The sequence below is a fragment of the Mus pahari genome, chromosome 5, assembly GCF_900095145.1.
Source record: "Mus pahari chromosome 5, PAHARI_EIJ_v1.1, whole genome shotgun sequence".
Classification (NCBI taxonomy): domain Eukaryota; kingdom Metazoa; phylum Chordata; class Mammalia; order Rodentia; family Muridae; genus Mus; species Mus pahari.
The window spans coordinates 93,564,186-93,582,323 of NC_034594.1; the positions used below are offsets into that span (position 1 = coordinate 93,564,186).

Genomic DNA, 18,138 nt, shown 5'->3' on the forward strand with positions numbered 1-18,138 from the left:
AGTAACAACAGGTTTGTAAGAATTTACCTTGAAGACCAGTGTTCAGGTGAGGTGGGTGCTGGATAGCTGAGGCTTTTGGAAGGAGGGCCCCCTTGGTTTTCTGTCTACCTCTGTGTACTTTCCTGAAGGACTGTCCAGGTAGGAGCCTCCACCCTGGGTTTCATTGTTGTAGCACCAAAGCTAGTCTTGCTGAACTTTGGCTGACTCTGCAGTTAGGTCAGGAATAGGACAGAGCTGACATCATAGGCAGATCCTAACTGGCAGACTGTGTGTGAGGCTGTTGATATCTCTGTGGTGGCTCTGCAGCCAGCAGGTGCAGGACCTCTGTTTTGAGCCTCTGCTCTGCAGTCAGTCTATGATAAGAAGTCAGAGTCGGGTGATAGTAGAGGAAATGCTGAGTTTGACCTTCAGCACCTGGTGTGGTGGCACCTGTAATTCCAGCATTCTGAAGGTAGAGGAAGAGGATCTGCAGTTCAAGGATATATAGCAAGTTCAAGGTCAGCCAAGCCAAAGAAGGTTTATGTGAACTTGATTTTACCATTGTGAAATGTCTTCTCATGAGTATAGAATTAAAAAAAAAAAAAAAGTTGTTTAGATCAGGCAGACATGCTCCTTAATGTCTACCCTTAGGGAAACAACTTCCTTAACTTCCCTAAGCCCTGCTTTGCCCAATGCAGAAGGGGCTTGGGGGATTCAACACAGGGCATGAGGAAGGATGTGCCTGTGCTACAGTGGAAGGCTGCTGTTACAACCAACAGCTGGGATGAGGGTCATGTGTATGCGTATGTGTATAAGAATGTATAGGTGGGCATGCATATGCACGTGGAAGCCAGGAGTTGATGTCAGGCATCTCTGTCACTCTGTACCTTACTCTCTGAGACAGGGCCTCTCACTGGAGCTCACTGATTTGGTGAGACTGGCTGCTAGTGCTCTGTAGTGAAGCTCACATCCCAGTACTGGGATTAGAGGCATGTCCTGCAGCACTAGTTTTTTTTTTTTTTTTTTAATTTTTTTTTTTTTATGTGGGTGTTAGGTATCAAACATAGGCACAGCATCCCTCACAAGGCAAGCATCCCTGTACATTCCCATCAGGAAAACCCAGGCCAACCACAGACTCACCACAGTGGCCCTTACAAGCCTATCTGGCTAGGACTTGGTTGATGATTTTGGTTCAGCTGCAGCTTCCTAGGTGCTAAATCACTGGGAGGGGTGCGGCCTGTACTCTGGTCAGCTCGTCCTTTCCTTAGGCTGGAACTTGGTGGGTTTTTAGTCATTTTCTTGCACTGGACCAAAAATACTTCACAAGAAGTAACTTAAGGAAGGACTTATTTCAGCTCTCAATTAAAGGAGATACAGTCTCACTGTGAAGAAACCATGGCAGATGGAGCTAGAAGCAGCTGCTCACGAAGTATCTGAAGTCAGGAAGCAGAGAGATGGATGCTGGTGCTCAACTCACTTTCTCCTTTTTATTCAGTGGAGGACCCCAGCCTATGTATGGGAGGTGCTGCCCACAGTTAGGGTGTGTCTTCCCACCTTAATTAATTTGATGTAGAAACTCCCTCCCAGACACACTCAGAGGTTTGTTTCCATGGTGACTCTAAGTCCAGTCAAAGTGGACCATCACAAGGGTGAGGCTCCACCGTGTAGCACAGGATCCAGACAAAATAGACAAGCCCGTCTTGGTTGTTGCTGAAGACGACATAGATAGAGGTGTTGATGTTGCTTGGTACGGTGTGGCCCATCTAAACCTCCTATGAAGTTGCACAGTGACAGCTGAGTGCAGAAGACATTCATCATGAGAGACTGGGTCTAACTAATTGTGATTGATTCAGGAAGTCTTGCAGAACTTATTTAAAGCAAGTCACACACCTGCTGGAATGAATGTAGGGTACCACTTAGGTTCTAGGACCTTCTTTGTGTCCCTGGAATCACTCATGCTCATCAACTGTTCCTTTTCCATTACAGTAACAGCTCACCTAATCACCCAGTGGAGCCCTTACCCCTGGGCAGTGATGTAAGTATGCATGGGTATTGATGATGGTGGTCCCTCTGGCTCTGTGGCCAGTTTGAACCCTCCCTTTCTCTCAATTGCAGCACCTGCTCCCATCAGCCTCTATCCAGGATGCACAGCAGTGGCTGCATCGAAACCGCTTCTCACAATTCTGCTGGCTCTTTGCCAGCTTCTCAGGTGCGTGAGTATTGTAGATTCCTGGCTTGCTCGTGATCTCATGGGCCTATGGCTGTGTCCAGGGAAACCCTCAGTGAGGTGGGTGTCACAGAACAACCAGAGAAGCAATGAGAGAGATCACTAGGGGGAGTGATCTGGATTCTGGCATGACCATAGAAGGATATTGGCCCTACCAACCATTCTGGATTAAAGCTGTAGCTCAGTTAGTAGGCTGCATGCTTAGCGTTTAGGAGACCCCCTGTTCTATTCCCCAGTACCGCATAAACTGGGTATAGTGCACTTAGGTAGAAGAGTGAGAGAAGTTCAAGGTCACCTTGGCTGTATAGTTTAAGGCCACCCTGGGTTACATGAAACCACATCTCAAAAGAAAAAGTGGGGACTGGATTTGGGGAGCCATTGTGTCTGCAGCTACTTCTGACAAGTCATGGGGAGAGAGGGAGAGGAGAGGAGAGGAGAGGAGAGGAGAGGAGAGGGAGTCAAGCCCCGTGTAGAGTGTTTTGGAGCACTAGGATCTGGGGAACCCCATCTTTAAAGATTTCACACTGGGGGCCTTCCTCTGTCCTTTCAAATGGGTGCTAGGTCTGTCCATGGCTGTCTCTTGAGAGACTGATGTTTTGCCTCTTGGTTCCCAGGGTGTGTTTGTGTTGTCAACTTCCAGTGATCTGTGTGCTTCTGCACAGAGACATACACATGTTGTTGGTGGCAGCATGCTGATAAAATCTGTGCAGATGGAGCATTGCCGATGAAAAGGACAGGGGTGGGCAGTTAGGCGGGGGTGGACTTACCTTCTCCTTACTCGTGAGCACACTCTTAGCTTCTGACATCGTTTGGCTGTGATCTGCTAGGATTGTTTATCTTCATGCCATTTCTCTCTGTGGAGGGGAGGCTGGCCCTTCTTTGTCCCCCAGCCCTGCTGTGGGATCGGCAGGTACTTGCCTGTGTTGAGTGGTGCATGTCTCTGCTTAGGTGCTGACCTCCTGAAGATGTCCAGAGATGATTTGGTCCAGGTCTGTGGCCCTGCAGATGGGATTCGGCTCTTCAATGCCATCAAAGGCAGGTAGGTGCAGTTTCTTAGAGAAGCCAACCAAAGACTGTGGCCACTTGGCTGGCTGTGCATAGCAAGAAGCCACACCTTAGCCTCTTGAACTGTGAGTAGCCTGCTGGTGGGACTAGGTGATGGAAGGAATCCTTCATTCAACATGGAGGTAAATACTGGAGGAGGTACCAGCAGGGTGCAATGGTAAATGAGGTGCCATGTGGAGACCACCTCAGTATCTGACTACTGTAGCCCTTGCTTGAAATATCTTAACATTAGTTATTTTTCTCGTCACCATGACAAAACGCCCAAGTCAGATTATGAAAGAAAGGCTTATTGGGCTCATGGTTTGAAGGTACAATGTCATACACATCCTGACATCTCAAGGGATGGACCAGACTGGGACCCCTAGGGAATGAAGAAAAGACAGACACATGTACAGGAGAGCTGGGTTCAGAGAGAATGTGCTCTCTGATGGAGAAACCTCAGCATCCCAGAGGCTTGGTGTGTTTATTAGAGTTGTACAGGGAAGTGAGGTTATTGTATGCAGCTGAACAAGGCTTAGTGCATACAGGTAAATAAGAAAGAGGGTTTACAGTATACAGCTGAACAAGGAGGCAGATTTAGCTAATCTTTGTAGGAACAGTCTTTAGGCCATAAATATCCAGGGTGGGTGGAGCCATGGTACACATTTTCAGAACCCACTATCATTAATCACACATGGACTCTGTCTTAGTCAAGGTTTCTATTCCTGCATAAAACATCATGACCAAGAAGCAAGTTGGGGAGTAAAGGGTTTATTCAGCTTACACTTCCACATTGCTGTTGTTCATCACCAAAGGAAGTCAGGACTGGAACTCAAGCAGGTCAGGAAGCAGGAGCTGATGCAGAGGCCATGGAGGGATGTTACTTACTAACTTGCTTCCCCTGGCTTGCTCAGCTTTCTTCTTTATAGAACCCAAGACTACCAGCCCAGGTAGGTACCCACAAGGGGTCCTCCCACCCTTGATCACTAATTGAGAAAATGCCTTACAGCTGGATCTCATGGAGGCATTTCCTCAAGGGAGGCTCCTTTCTCTCTGATAACTCCAGCCTGGGTCAAGCTGACACACAAACCAGCCAGTCTGACACTAGGGCCCTTGACATAGCCAGGTCATGTCCACAGCACACGTGTCCCTCGGGGCTTCCTCTACTTTCCACAGTACCTCATCATAATAAGGAAGTCATAGCTGCAGTAGTGGGAGGTGTCTGGTCATGTCGTGTCTTTCAGTCAGGAAGCAGAGAGAATGCTGTGGATTTGGATTACTCCCTTCTCCATATGCAGTAGTATGAAATCCCAGTTCATGAGATAGCACTGCCTACATTTATTATGGGCCTTTTCATTCAGTAACCCCGTCTAGAAACTCCCTTCCTCACAGAAGTTTGTCTCCTAGGTGATTCTAGATCATCAATTAATATTGACCATCACAACCTCCCTCTCCCCCGTTGGGCCCAGAGCCTGTGGATCTTGGCCTTTAGTCCCTAGCCCAGACTCTGGACACCTGCAGAGTCCGGGCTAACAGCTCTGACTCCCCAGGGCCTGGTCATGGCCTTGAAAACCACAGAGTAGTTTTCAGGGCTATGCTGTCTGATATACCTCTCCATCACCATGGAAATGAAATATTCTATGATAGTCCATCCAGAAATCTCTGGCCATGTGTGACCCTGTACTGAGGTACTAGAGGTAACCTCACAGTCAGACCCAGTTTTGAAGTTTTGTACTTTTCATTTTTTCTGATGCTGAGACTAGAACCCAGAGCCTTGTATCCCAAGCACATGCTCTGTCACTGAGCTGCTCCTGAGCCCCGAGGACACTGGAGACAGCACGGTCAGTCGTAGAGTGAGAGAACACAATGCAGGGTGAATCCCAGATTTGTCTCCCAGGAGCTGTGCAATGAGAAAGAAGCCATTGCTCCCCTGAACCTCAGTTTCCCTATATGTAGAATAGGGGAGATGAGTCCTGTGTGAAGAACTCTCTTATGTCCAGTTCTTTCTCTGTCTCTTTTCTCTCCCTTGATGGGAGTGGAACCCAGGGCTGCACATATGCTACATACATTATGCACATGTTCTACCACCAACCTATATCTCACACCACCTCTTGAAATCCAGATCTTGAGATTTGGTTCTACAGAAAAGCCTCAGATTAGCAGGTTGGGAATAGTCATCTACCCCACCTCTTCGAGAGCATCCTCTGTGAAGCTGTAAAGATCCATCAGGACTGGTCTCTATCCCCGGAAGCCAGTCCATGAAAAGCATTCTGCATCCCTACCCCTGCTTCTCCCCTAAACCCCTTTATACTGCAGGGTCCACTCTAGAGTGGCAGTCCATCGTATCCACTAATTAGTCTCTCTCCTTTTGCCTCTGTCTCTTTCTGCAAGGAATGTGAGGCCAAAGATGACCATCTATGTCTGTCAGGAGCTGGAGCAGAACCAACTGCCCCTGCCACAGAAGCAGGATGACAGTGGGGACAACAGCCTGTGTGGTGAGTGGAATAGAGCCTCAACCTGACTCCTGAGCCTGCTCGATTTCTGTTCTCATTGTTTCAGTTAACTTTTCTCATCGCTGTGACAAAATACCTGACACCCGCGACAGCAACTTAGGAAAGAAGGTTTCTTACCACTCACAGTCTGGGGGTAGGTAGTTCATGGAGGCATGGCAGGCATGGCAGAAGTTCGAGGCAGCTGCTCACTGAATCCAACGTGAGGAAGTAGAGCGCAACGAATACTGGTGCAACTGTCTGTAAATACCTTTCTGCCACCACCAGAAAGGCGGCTTGGCGCTTCCCCCTCCCACCGGGTGCACACCAGGCGCCACATCTGAATCAGGGCTCCTCAGGGTCCTCCTCTTTCCCTAGCTGGGTGCCTGTTTGGACCCAGGAGTCAACATATGTGATGAAGAGAGAGGAAAACAGCTAACCTATGTTTACCTGTACCAGCCTTCTTAGCTTGACAGGCACCCATGGCTTGGTGCATGAGCATCCTTACATGTAAGCTATTGGCTTCTCAGGACGGGGTAGAAACGCATTATCAGGTCCTTGTTAATCTAATGACCCCTTAAAAGAAGGCACTTGCTCCTCTCGCTCGCTACAGCATACCATGCCATCTTCCTGGAAGAGCTGACTACCCTGGAACTGACTGAGAAGATTGCCAGCCTGTACAGCATCCCCCCACAGCACATCCACCGGGTCTACCGACAGGGTCCCGCTGGCATCCATGTGGTGGTAAGCAATGAGGTGAGCTGACCTGGCCCTCGGGAAGAGCCCCAGATACACTCAGGAGCATCCTCCACCAAGTCAGGGTGTCTCTGTTTTCTGTGCATGTTGCCTGCTTGAAGTGGAAACCCTACTGGCTGCCTATGATATCAGCAAGGGGAAGTTCTTACCACTGCTGAGTCAATGTTGTGTGACTTTTCCTGGAAAAGTGTCTTTTTAGGGTGTCAACAACAGCCTTAAGTAACAATTCTAAAACTGATTAATTTATTGGGCTTACTACCAGGAGCAAAGATGACCCCAAAACAGCTATATCACCGAAAGTCTGTCCCCATAGCTACACAGATGGAGTCTCACTTTCAGTTTACCTTCCAAACTAGTCACTTAAACTTGGAGGGAAGGTGTGCAGAATCAGCTGGAGTCCCGTGTGAGGGGCTGAGAACCCTCCCCATGCCCGCTTCCCTCTATAAGAGACTGGCAACAAGCCCTACAATTACAGACATTTTTATTACATTTATTTAGTGGGGTGTTAGGGAGGTGAGTGGGTACAAGGGGACCAATGCACACACAGAGATTAGAGGACAGATTGAAGGACTCAGTCCTGTCTTTCCTCATCTCGTTGGCCATAGGCTCCTTGGCCATAGGCTCTATCTTGAGGGTATCTTGTGAGTAGTAATCCTAGCTGCTGTGACTAAGATGCTAATGGCTGTTATACTCAGAGGACTGCCTTCTTCAGTTGTCCATGGTTGGGTGCTCTTGGGGCAACTGCAGTCTGAAGAATGGGCCACCCATCAAGTAGGAATCACGTCCTGAGGCCAGTAGTTAAATGAGGGGCTGCTGCGGCCCACGGGAGACACTAGCAAGACCTCCCTGAGTGATGAAGGTGTGTGCCACTGAGTTTGTGCTCAACACAATCCTGTGGAAGGTGAAAATAGTGGCAAGCAGACATCCAGGAAGTGACAGAGCCTTGCCAGAGCTCCAGTCCCGTGAGGAGTGACGTGTTGAGCAGACTTGCCTGCTAAATTGAGCATCCCTTGTCCGTGATGGAACAGATGATCTTAAGCTTGTTCTGTCCTGCATCTTCCTTCCACTGACACTTCCAACTAACAGAAATGTGTGTTTGGTGTTGTATTGGTCAGTGTTCTGGCACTGTAAGGAATATCTGGGATCATGAACTTAAGAAGAAAGGTTCAGTCTGGGAGAGGCTCTCTCAGTAAAGTGCTCGCCTTGAAAGTATGAACACCTGGGTTCAAGTGTCCTGAGCCCATGTTAAAAGCTGGGTGTAGTGGTAAACCACAGTACAACCCAGTGCTGGAGCGATAGAAACTATCATGGTAGGAGAGCGGCTGAGCAAATTTTCTCACGATGGCTAAGAAGCAAGGAAGTAGGTGTAAGGGTACTTAGGTCCCGATATCCCCTTCACTACTAACCTTGGTGACCTAACTTTTTTGCTGGGCCCAACCTCTTAAAAGTTCCACATCTCAGTAGCACAGAGGCATTCAGTATGGGGGCCTTTGAGTGACACTCATCCAAATCATAGTCATATGGCCACTATGTCCTGCTTACATACATATGTATATAGTTCACATGCATCATGTATTAAATAATATGTACACGATATTCATATGTGTGCGTGTATACATATACACACATATGTATGTATATATATATATATGTCTGCTAGCCTCCCATGTCATACATAGGAAACAGAGGCACAGAGATACTGAGTACTTGCCCAAAGATGCTACAGCTGATATGGAGTGAAGTTAAGGTAGAAACCCAGATGAACCAATTGTTGGAGAGCTGAACCAGTAAGAGATCCAACCTCTTGAGAAATGGGAGCTATGGTTTTGTTTGTTTGGTTGGTTTTGTAACAATCTCTTAAGAAACCTGAAACTCTTTATGTAGACCAGGCTGGTCTTGATCTTGCTACAGTCCCCTGCTAGGCTCTGTCTCCTGAGTGTCAGGATTCGAGGCGTATGCAACAAGCCCAGCTCAATGAAGTTGCACTTCCTTGTTCTGTTCTGGTTTGTTTTGTGGCAGTGCTTCAGTGTAAAACCCAGGCTGGCCCAGAACTCACTATGTAGACCAGGCTACCCTTACTCATGTTATAGTCATCCTGTTATTGCCTTGTGAGTATTTGAACTACAGGCATATACCACTGGGTCTAGCTTAAAGTAAGTAACTACTTTTTGCTCCCACTTCACAGAAAATGATACTGAGACCAGAAGTGCCTGCCTGTAGGGCGAAGAGAAGCTAGGAGGGTGAAAGGGCCCGAGTGGTAGACCACTCTAATGAACTGGAAGGCATGTCACTTTGCACCTCAAGGAAGATCTGTAGCCCAGGCTGGCCTGAATTTATTGTGTAGCCAAGGATAACCCTGACTTTCGGATCCTCCCCCTTTCTGGGATTACAGCCCTGCACTGTACCATACCTTCTCTGTGCGGTGCTGGAGACAGACTCCAGAGCTTTGTACACACTAACTAAGCCTCATCCTCAGACCCTCAACCATTTCTGTTTGAGAAGACAAAAACCAGGACTGTTTCTTGCAACTTCCCAGGTCCCTGAGGAAGTCCCTCCCCCACTTGCCCTGAGCCCTCAACAGCAGGCAGTTAAGCAAGTGAAACAGGGAACAGACTGCAAACGCCACCCTGGCTAAGTAGGCCATTCTCATTCCCCAAGTCTCCTTCCCACTCAACCAGAATCAATTTGGAAACCTTCAACTCTGAATTACTCAGAGTGCTGGAGGCAGCCTGGCCAGCAAGGAGCCAGCCCCTGGGGTGCAAGGGCACTCAATTAAACAAGGGAGTTACTGATTAAGCCCTTGTGGGCCCCGCTTAGGGCTTTTCATGCCCAAGTGGCTGGGCGGCCAAGAGTCCGAGCTGGAGCAGGCTGAGGTATAGAATAAATGTACTTCATGCACCATTAGGCCCTGCGGGGAGGGTCAGGGTCGACAGGTGGATGCATTTGTAAGATTTGAAGCAGTAGTCCAGAGCAGGCCATAAAATGTGTGTGTGTTTTTTTTAATAGAAAGGAGGTTTGCTACCCTGCTGGTTTTGGCATGCATGTTTATATGTTTATGTATGTATATTTTTAACTGCTTCTGAATGTATATTGTGAAATATAGCATACATATGCAAAGATTCTGTAAAATTCGTGTACATTTTGTTTTTAAAACGTATTTTACCTGTATGTGTGCCTGTATATGTGTGTGTGCATACAAAGTATATGTGTGGAAATCACAGGACATTGTGTGTGAGTGGGTTTTGTGAATGAAACTTGGGCCTACAGGGCTCGAATGACAAGTGCTTTTTCGGGCTGAAACACCTGACTGCCCTGACTTGCAATTTGAATAAGTATTTAAGGCCTTGCACCCAGGCCACTAGACTATGATGGTTATAGGCCCCTTCGTAGGCTGGCATCATGTTTGGCCCTGGCTTGTCCATGTATATTTTATACTAATCATTTCCTCTTCCCCCTAACACACTTGGGGGTGGGGGCAGTACACATGTCTGTGTGCTTGTGGAGACTATAGGATAGCCTTGGCCATCGTTCCTCATGTTCCTCAGGTACTACCCACCATGGCTTTTAACAGGGGTCTCTTCCTCCTGTCCTAGAGCTGACCATGTAGACTATAATGGCTTGTCAGCAATCCTCTTGTCTCTGTGTGCCCAGCAACTGGGGTTACAAGCCACAGTATCAGGCCTATTTTGTTTGTTTGTTTTTTTAACCTGAGTTCTGGGGATCAACTTGGCTCTTCATGCGTGCATAGCAAGCATGTTTCCAACTAGCCATCTCCTCAGCCCAGTGTGGACTGGGCATGTGTGCTCTCCGTGTTCCTCTTTTCATTCCACCATATGCTCTGATTCACAAGTATGTGAGTGTGCAGCCAAGGGTCACTGTACCCCTGAGAGGTTAGATCCCAGTTAACTCACACTTCTGCTACTGAGAATGCCAAAGATGCACGTGGGAAGGGGTTTGTCTAGGGCACGTGCCTTGCTCGAGGGGGGACCTCCATCCGGAGCGTGACGTTTTCTAGAGATTTATCATCTGCAGAGGTGCTAGTTCCCATTGTACACCCCACTTACATTATTATCATCAGGATGCCCTATTGTACAGATGGCCGTGGAGCCAGAAACAGAAAGCTTTTCTTGTGGTCAGTGTTTGCAAATCATAGCGAGAGCTTAGGAGACATGGCTATAAGTTGTCTTTCCTGATCACGTGGGAGTATTAACTCCTTTCTGTTTGGTCCCTGTAAAGCCATGGACACACACATCTATTAATTACGGTGGTTAGTTAATTCTTGTTGCCATAGCAGAAGACCTGCTGAGAAGCACAAGGGAGGAAGGGTTATTGGGATCCATCAGTGTGGGGGAAGTATAGTAGCAGGAGCTGGGGAGACCACTGGGCCATCAGGAAGCAGAGTGTCTAGCTATAAGCGCTCAAGACCTGCCCATTGACCCCAGTCCTTTAGCAAAGCTCCACCTCATAAGGGCTCCATAACTTTCCCTATGGCACCACTGGCTCTGGCTCTGGTTCAAAGACATTGGAGCACATTTGCATTGCATTTAGACACCATTGCTTTAGAAACAGGTGAGGACATCACTATGGAAGCGCCCTAGCTTACAGGCACCCAAACCCGGATGGTAGTCAGTCACTGAGCATAGCATCAATGCACTCGAGTGGACTGCTGGGCAAGGGGACACTCTAAAATAGTAGCACAAAAGATGATGTGTCAAATGTGTAAATCGGCAGTGGAGTAATTTAGGGTTACTACCAAGTGTGTGTACTGTGGGTCATCTGTACCATACTGGCCACATAGTAGAGTGCTTACAACTTTACCACAGAATAATTGTGTTACCAGGGTGACAGTGCCACTAAGCAATGAGAAAATTTCAGCTCCACCAATTGTATCTGTGTTTTGTTGTTGACCAAAATGGGATTGACTGTGCTTAATTTTGTTGTTTGTTTTTGAGTCGAGAGACTCATGATGTAATAACCCTAGCAGGTCTAGAATTAGTTCTATAGGCCAGGTTGGCTTTAGACTGACTCTCAGAGGTATGTCTGCCTCTGCTTCCTGCATGTTAGGATTAAGAATGTATACTACCATACCTGGATTTGTGTTCAGTTTTTTCAAAATATATTTTTTGTTGTAGCATAAACTTTCCTTTAATGAGCCCAATAAAGACCTAAATGGCCCAACACATAATAAACAAATAGATGTTCTATCTTTTACTTTTTTGGAGATAGAGTTTCTCTGTGTGGCAGAGCACTGGCTGTCCTAGAACTCACTTTATATACCAGGCTGGCCTTGAACTCACAGAGATCCACCTGTCTACTTCCTGAGTGATGGGATTAAAGGCATGTGCCATCACTGCCTGCCTATTATCTTTCACTAACTTTTATTTTGTGCATGTGGGCATGTGGAGGTCAAAAGAGACCCTGAATGGTATCTTTCTGGTGCCTCCTGTCTGCTCACACAACAATCACTTTATTGATGGGGCTGTCTCTCCCACCCCTCGGCAAACCTTTGATGATGTCATTGTAAAGAACATGTCTTGCCTTTGCCTTTCAGATGGTTCAGAATTTCCAAGATGAGTCTTGTTTTATCCTCAGCACATTAAAAGGTAAGCCTCTCGCTGCCTTCCTGATGCTTGAAGAGTGTTTCTGTGTCCCTTGGTGTCATAGGTGATGGGTGGCAGGTGGGATCTGCCAGTCCAGGGTCCTCCAGAAGAAGATGCTGAACTTGAAGCAGCCTTTGAGAACAAGGAAAACCAAGTCTTCCCTTACCTAGTCCTAGCCAAGCCAGAATGGACATCTTCAGGGGCACCGCAGGCCTGGCCATTTGTTCTCTATGAACTTGGGTTTAGGCTTTCATAGAAGGTTTCTGGGAAGCCCAAGTAAGGGCTACCCTGATGGGCAAAGTGAGTAAGGGACTTGGAGAATCCAGATGAGCCAGATGCCACAATGAGAATGCCACAATGCCTACACTCTGTCGAGTGTGAGCCTCTGTACCAGGAGTTGTGTTTATTCACACAAGGCAGAGAAAGATCTGCAATGACTTTCTTGGGTCTGGGAGGGTAAGTGGGCAGGTTTCATCAGAACAGAAGACTGGGCTGAAGAAGAGGCTCAGTGGATGAGAGCACAAATTGCTCTTACAGAGTCCCCAAGTTTGGTTCCTAACACCTACATCTGATAGTTCACAACCACTTACAGCTCCAGCTTCAGGGGAACTAAACCATGTTCTGGTCTCTGCAGTCACTTCATTCATTTGCACCTAGACAGACAGACAGATCTCTCTCTCTCTCTCTCTCTCTCTCTCACACACACACACACACACACATACACACACACACACACACACACACACACACACACACACACTTAAGGATAAAATAAGACTTAAGGATCAGGAGACTGGGTCCAGGCTGTTCTGAGACCACCTCCCACCCTGTTCTGGGGACCTAGGCTGTGTGTGTTAGCTTTTTGTTACTGTGACAATGTGTGAGGGTGATTGTTTGGACTCAGTTTGGGAGGTCTCCGCCATGGCCAGTTAGCCCTTTTGCATTTGGCCCTGTGGTAAGGCAACACATGAAGGTGTGAGTGTGGTGAGCAGCTCTGTTCCCTTCAAGTCAGCTGGGAAGTGAAGGGAGAGGAGGGCTAAGGCTCGGTGTTCCCCCTCCAAGGGCTGATGTCATTTTCTCCCACTTGGCTCCACCCCTTAAAAGCCCCCATCCTCATTCGTTAGCATAAGCTGGTAACCAAACCTTTCACAACATGGGCCTTAAGATTCTAAATATAGCACAAACAATTGCAGAAAGCCATAGTTTGCCTAAAGCCTCCTCCTTGGGCCTAGGACTATCTATGGTAAAAAGGCTCTTTGTCCAAACCAGAGTGCCCGGGAAGATCATTCGGTCAGTACAGTGCTTGCCATGCAAACATGAAGCCTCTAGCTCAGGCTCCAGAACCCATGTTTTGTTATTGTTGTTTGGTTTTGTTTTTAAAGCTGGGCACTGGTGTGTGCTTGTAATCCATCCTAGTCTGGTGAGACAGAGACAGGCTCGCTGGTCAGCCAGCCTAGCTTACTTGGTGAGCTCTAGACCAATGAGAGACCGTCTCAAACCAGGGTGGATAAACTGCTAAGGACTGATACTTGAGACTGTCTTTTGGCCTCACACACACAGTAGTAACTGTGTAAGACAGATGCCAAAACCTGTGTAGAAATCTCTGCTTCTGTAAACAGACTCTTCCTTATGAAGTCATTTGAGTGATTTTTGCCTGTCTTAATACATGCCTTTTGGGACACCCAAATTGCTGCACTGTACCAACTCTCTACCTGTGACACATGCCCATGCCCAGTGTTTCTCTTGCAGCAGAAAGCAATGACGGCTACCACATCGTCCTCAAGTGTGGACTCTGAGCAGCAGCGCCTGCACCTGTCCCCCGCCCCATGGATCCCTGGCTGTGGAAGGTGCACCACTGTCAGCTGCTGTCACCTGACAAGCCCAGACTAGGAGGGACTCTGCCCAGTCCAGGAAAGTTCCAGACCACCATGGTCACAAAGTCTGGTGTACAGAAGAAAGCCTGCAATTCCCTTCTCCCTTTCTTCTTGGCTTTTAGCTTTTTAACAGTTTCTTGTTCAGTTTCCTGGGCAGATAGTGGGGATATGCATCTCTTAAACTCTGAGCCCTGCAGTTGGAGTTTCCTTTGATGTATTGATCCTTCCTATCTCCTCTCTTATGTTACCCCGATCCTGCTTCTTCTCGAGACACTGGCTTCATGGCTAGCTCTGCCAACCTCACAAGGACACCACACACAGCTCTCCTCCTAATACTGACTTCCCTTCTCAGGACTCTGGTAGCCACACCTTTACTGTTCTTGGATGACTTGATAGGACTGGAGCTATTTATTTTGTGCCTTCCATTTCTTTCTCAGTCACCTTGTCTCTGAGGATCTGCTGCATTCAAGCCCAGAGTGTCTGCATTGACATGGCAGATGGCACAGTGTACCTATGTGACCTCTCATGGCCATTGTGTGTGTATTAGTTCCTTTTCTGTTGCTGTGATAAGATACTCTGATAAAGGCAACTTGATGAAGAAAGGGCTTGTTTTGGCTTAGAGTTTTGTAGGGACAGACTATTATGGTGAGGAAGGTGCCAACAGAAAGCTAGTTGATCTCATTTTCATACACATAGGAAGCACAGAGAGAAAGAGCAAGAGCAGGAAATGGAACAAGCCTTCAAGGACCACCAACCCCGCGACATACTTCCTCCAGCAAGACTGCATTCTCTAAAAGTCCCATGACCTCAGCAGACAACATCACCAACTGGGACCACGTGTTCAAATACATAAGCCTATGGGACACATTTCTCATTCAAGCCACACATTTTGCCCATGTGACCTCTCACAGTTTCTAGTTAGAGATGCTATGGACTAGGAGATGACATGTGACTTCCTCACCAGGGGAGAGAGGTGAGGACAGAATGATTCCTCCTGGACCACTGCTGTGTCGTCTCATTTCTGTTGAGTCGTCTCATTTCTGTTGAGTAAAGAGTACTAAGAGGTGAAGATGCTGTTATCCAGTGGCCTTGACCGTCCATTCTAGACATTTGGGTTGGGGTATGTCTCAGATCCCTCTCTGGCAAGTATGAGGCCCTGGGCACCATCCTAGTACTACAGCAGGGGGACTTACTGAATTCTGTTTTTCAGACAACCTCAGCTAACCACTGCTGTTTGCCAAGTGGCCCAGGGGTAGTATGTTTGTTTGATTGCTCATTTAAGATTCTATGTTTTCCTAACCATAGGTGTATAGATAGGGTGCTTTGGCTTTGTTGGCAGGGTTGAGTTATTCACTTTTTTTTTTTTTTGAGACATGGTTTCTCTGTGTAACCCTGGCTGTCCTGGAACTCACTCAGTAGACCAAGCTGGCCTCGAAATCTGCCTGCCTCTGCCTCCCAAGTGCTGGGATTAAAGGCATGCGCCACCACTGCCTGTCTTGTTCACCTTTCTTAATTAACTCTGGTGGAATTTGAGGTTCAGTGGCTATGGTCGACTTAATTCATCTTCATTATTCCCACCCAATGCTTCAACCAACTCTTTCCTAATTCAAGTTTCCTCAAGCCATAGTGAGTTAGTTCTGAGCTCAAAGATTTGCCAAAGATTTTGGCAAATATTATTTTACAGGCAGAGAAACTACTCTCACAGCAAAGATGGGCTCTCAGTTCCTTGTCTTTTGGGACAGGTAGGTGGGGTTGGCAGCTTTATTGAGATGTTGGCGCTGTGAATATATTGGCACAGGCTTTCTGTGGACAGTTTCATTTTGGGAATGTGCCTGGTAGAATGGCCAGCTCCTAAGGTAACTTTTCACCCGCTGGAGGAACTGCCCTGTGTTTCACGCAGCTACACCTGTTTGTATTACCACCAGCAATGGAGGATGGTTCTAGTTTCTCTGCCTCCTCATTAACATTTGCTGTGATGTCTCATTCTTGCTTGCCTGCCTGCCTGCCTGTCCTCCCTCCCTCCCTCCCCCTGAGTCCAGCCTGGCCTCAAAGTCACTAAGAGGAAGAGGATAATTGAACTTCTGATCCTCCTGATTCTGCTTCCTAAGTGCTAAGAACATAGAAAAGTACCTCCACACCTGATATATGCAGTGCTGGGACAAAACCCAGGGCTTTGTGCTTGCTAGGCAAGAGCTCTCTCTACCAGCTGAGCCACCTCCCTAGTGGTGTCCTGTCTTTTATTACAATATCCTGCTGGTGTCATGCATGTCTCTGGCTAATGATGTTCAATGTCTCTTCACACTGATCGGCCATATTTGTATATCTTTGGGAAAATGGTCAGGTCCTTTGCCCATTTTTAAATTGGGCTGTCTCTTCATTGAATTGTACAAGTTGTTGGTAAATTCTACGTGCAAATCCTTCATCAGTTTTTCTCCATTCTGCTCCATTCTGTAGGCTGCCTTTACCCTCTTAGTGGTTGATGTTCCTTGAGGTGTACAAGTTTCTAAATTGGTTGTTCTTGGTAGTGTGAACCAGCACTCCCCATACTCAGCTGAGACTCCCGAGGCTAGCCCAGCCTACACAGTAAGGCCCAGTCTCAGACCAATCGTCATCATTATTTTAATGTGTGTGACGCCTGATATATATATATATATATATATATATATATATATATATATATATGTATACACACACACACACAGACCCTTGTGAGTGTGTTAGATTTTCTAGAACTGGAGTTACAAGCAGGTGTGAGCTGCCACGTGGGTGCTGGGAATTGAAGCTTGGTCCTTTGGAAGAGCAGCCAGTGCTCCTAACCACTGAACCATCTCTCCTGGCCCCTCTTAGGAACATGATTAAAGTTTAGTTGTTACAATGAGTCCTGCTCCAATCTGAGTTAGTCTTACATATATGATATGTAGTGGGATAGTCTAGTTTCATCCTTTTGCATGTGAGCATCTGCTTATTTTTACCCCTAATTACTGAAAGGACTGGAGCTTCTGTAGGCAGTCTTTTGCTGGAGACCTCTGACTCCTGGATTTCTGTGAGCACAGTGGGACCATTGCTGATCTCTTGTATGTAGCTTTTACCTTCTTGGTCTGCATTTGGGTCTACTGCTCTTACAGTCACCTCCCTCCTGTACTGGGTGATGTCCCTCTGTTCTGCCATTTTTCCTGGCACTAACACTTCCTAGTTCTAGAGGAGGGTAATGACCAAATGTTTCCCAAACGTTTCCATGCTTGGGTAAAGAGGCAACCGAGTCACTTAGAATAATTTGCTCAAGGTGAAGCACTGGGAGAAACAGGACTAATTGGGCCTCTGACTTTCAGCCCATCTGGCTATCTGTGGTCCTTGTTCCCAAGTGATAGCTCTACATGGCTATAGTAAGAGAGACTAAACCTTTTTTTTTTTTTCTCATACCAAAGTGGGTCTAACTGGAGAGCCAAATATGGCACACTGTAGAAAGAGCAGATTTTCCTGAGTTTGCATTAGGTCATGGGATGTTCCAAGTCTTGTCTTTGGGTCTGTATTAGCTATTTTTCTCATTGTTATGAAAAACATCTGACCAAACAAAACAAAACAAAACTTAGAGGAGTGAGTTTTTTTTTTCTGGCTCACAGTTTGAAGGTCCAGTTTATCAGGGCTGAGAAGTCTTGCCAGCCAGAGCATGGAACAGCTGGAAGCAGAGACAGACGTTTATCTTACCATCTCTTTTTGTCTTAGTCAGGGTTTCTATTCCTACACAAAACATCATGGCCAAGAAGCAACTTGGGGGAAGGGGAGGGTGTATTTAGCTTACACTTCCACATTGCTGTTCATCACCAAAGGAAGTCAGGACAGGAACTCATGCAGGTCAGGAAGCAGGAGCTGATGCAGAGGCCATGGAGGGATGTTATTTACTGGCTTGTTTCCTTATAGAACACGGGACTACCAGCCCAGGGATGGCACCACCCACAATGGGCCCTCCCACCCTTGATCACTAATTGAGAAAATGCTGGATCTCATGGAGGCATTTCCTTAAGGGAGGCTCCTTTCTCTGTGATAACTCAAGCTTGTGTCAAGCTGACATACAAAACTGCCAGTACACCTTTTTACTCTGTAAAACTTCAGCCATGAAATGCTAAGGTAGGTCTTCCCACCTCAGATAACTAATCTAGAAGACTCCTCAC

General features: G+C 47.1%; 1 protein-coding gene across 1 annotated transcript in view; it reads left to right on the forward strand.

The window, feature by feature from the left end:
- Tfcp2l1 (transcription factor CP2 like 1) overlaps positions 1–16,608 on the forward strand; it is a 56,805-nt gene extending 40,197 nt beyond the window's left edge. The window contains exons 9-15 of the mRNA XM_021198231.2: positions 1,966–2,014; positions 2,095–2,188; positions 3,155–3,245; positions 5,642–5,745; positions 6,353–6,495; positions 12,047–12,098; positions 13,845–16,608. Of these exons, the coding sequence (XP_021053890.1) occupies positions 1,966–2,014; positions 2,095–2,188; positions 3,155–3,245; positions 5,642–5,745; positions 6,353–6,495; positions 12,047–12,098; positions 13,845–13,891 (580 nt within the window). The 3' untranslated portion in view covers positions 13,892–16,608. The remainder of the gene's footprint in view (positions 1–1,965; positions 2,015–2,094; positions 2,189–3,154; positions 3,246–5,641; positions 5,746–6,352; positions 6,496–12,046; positions 12,099–13,844) is intronic.
- Positions 16,609–18,138: the final 1,530 nt, after the last annotated feature.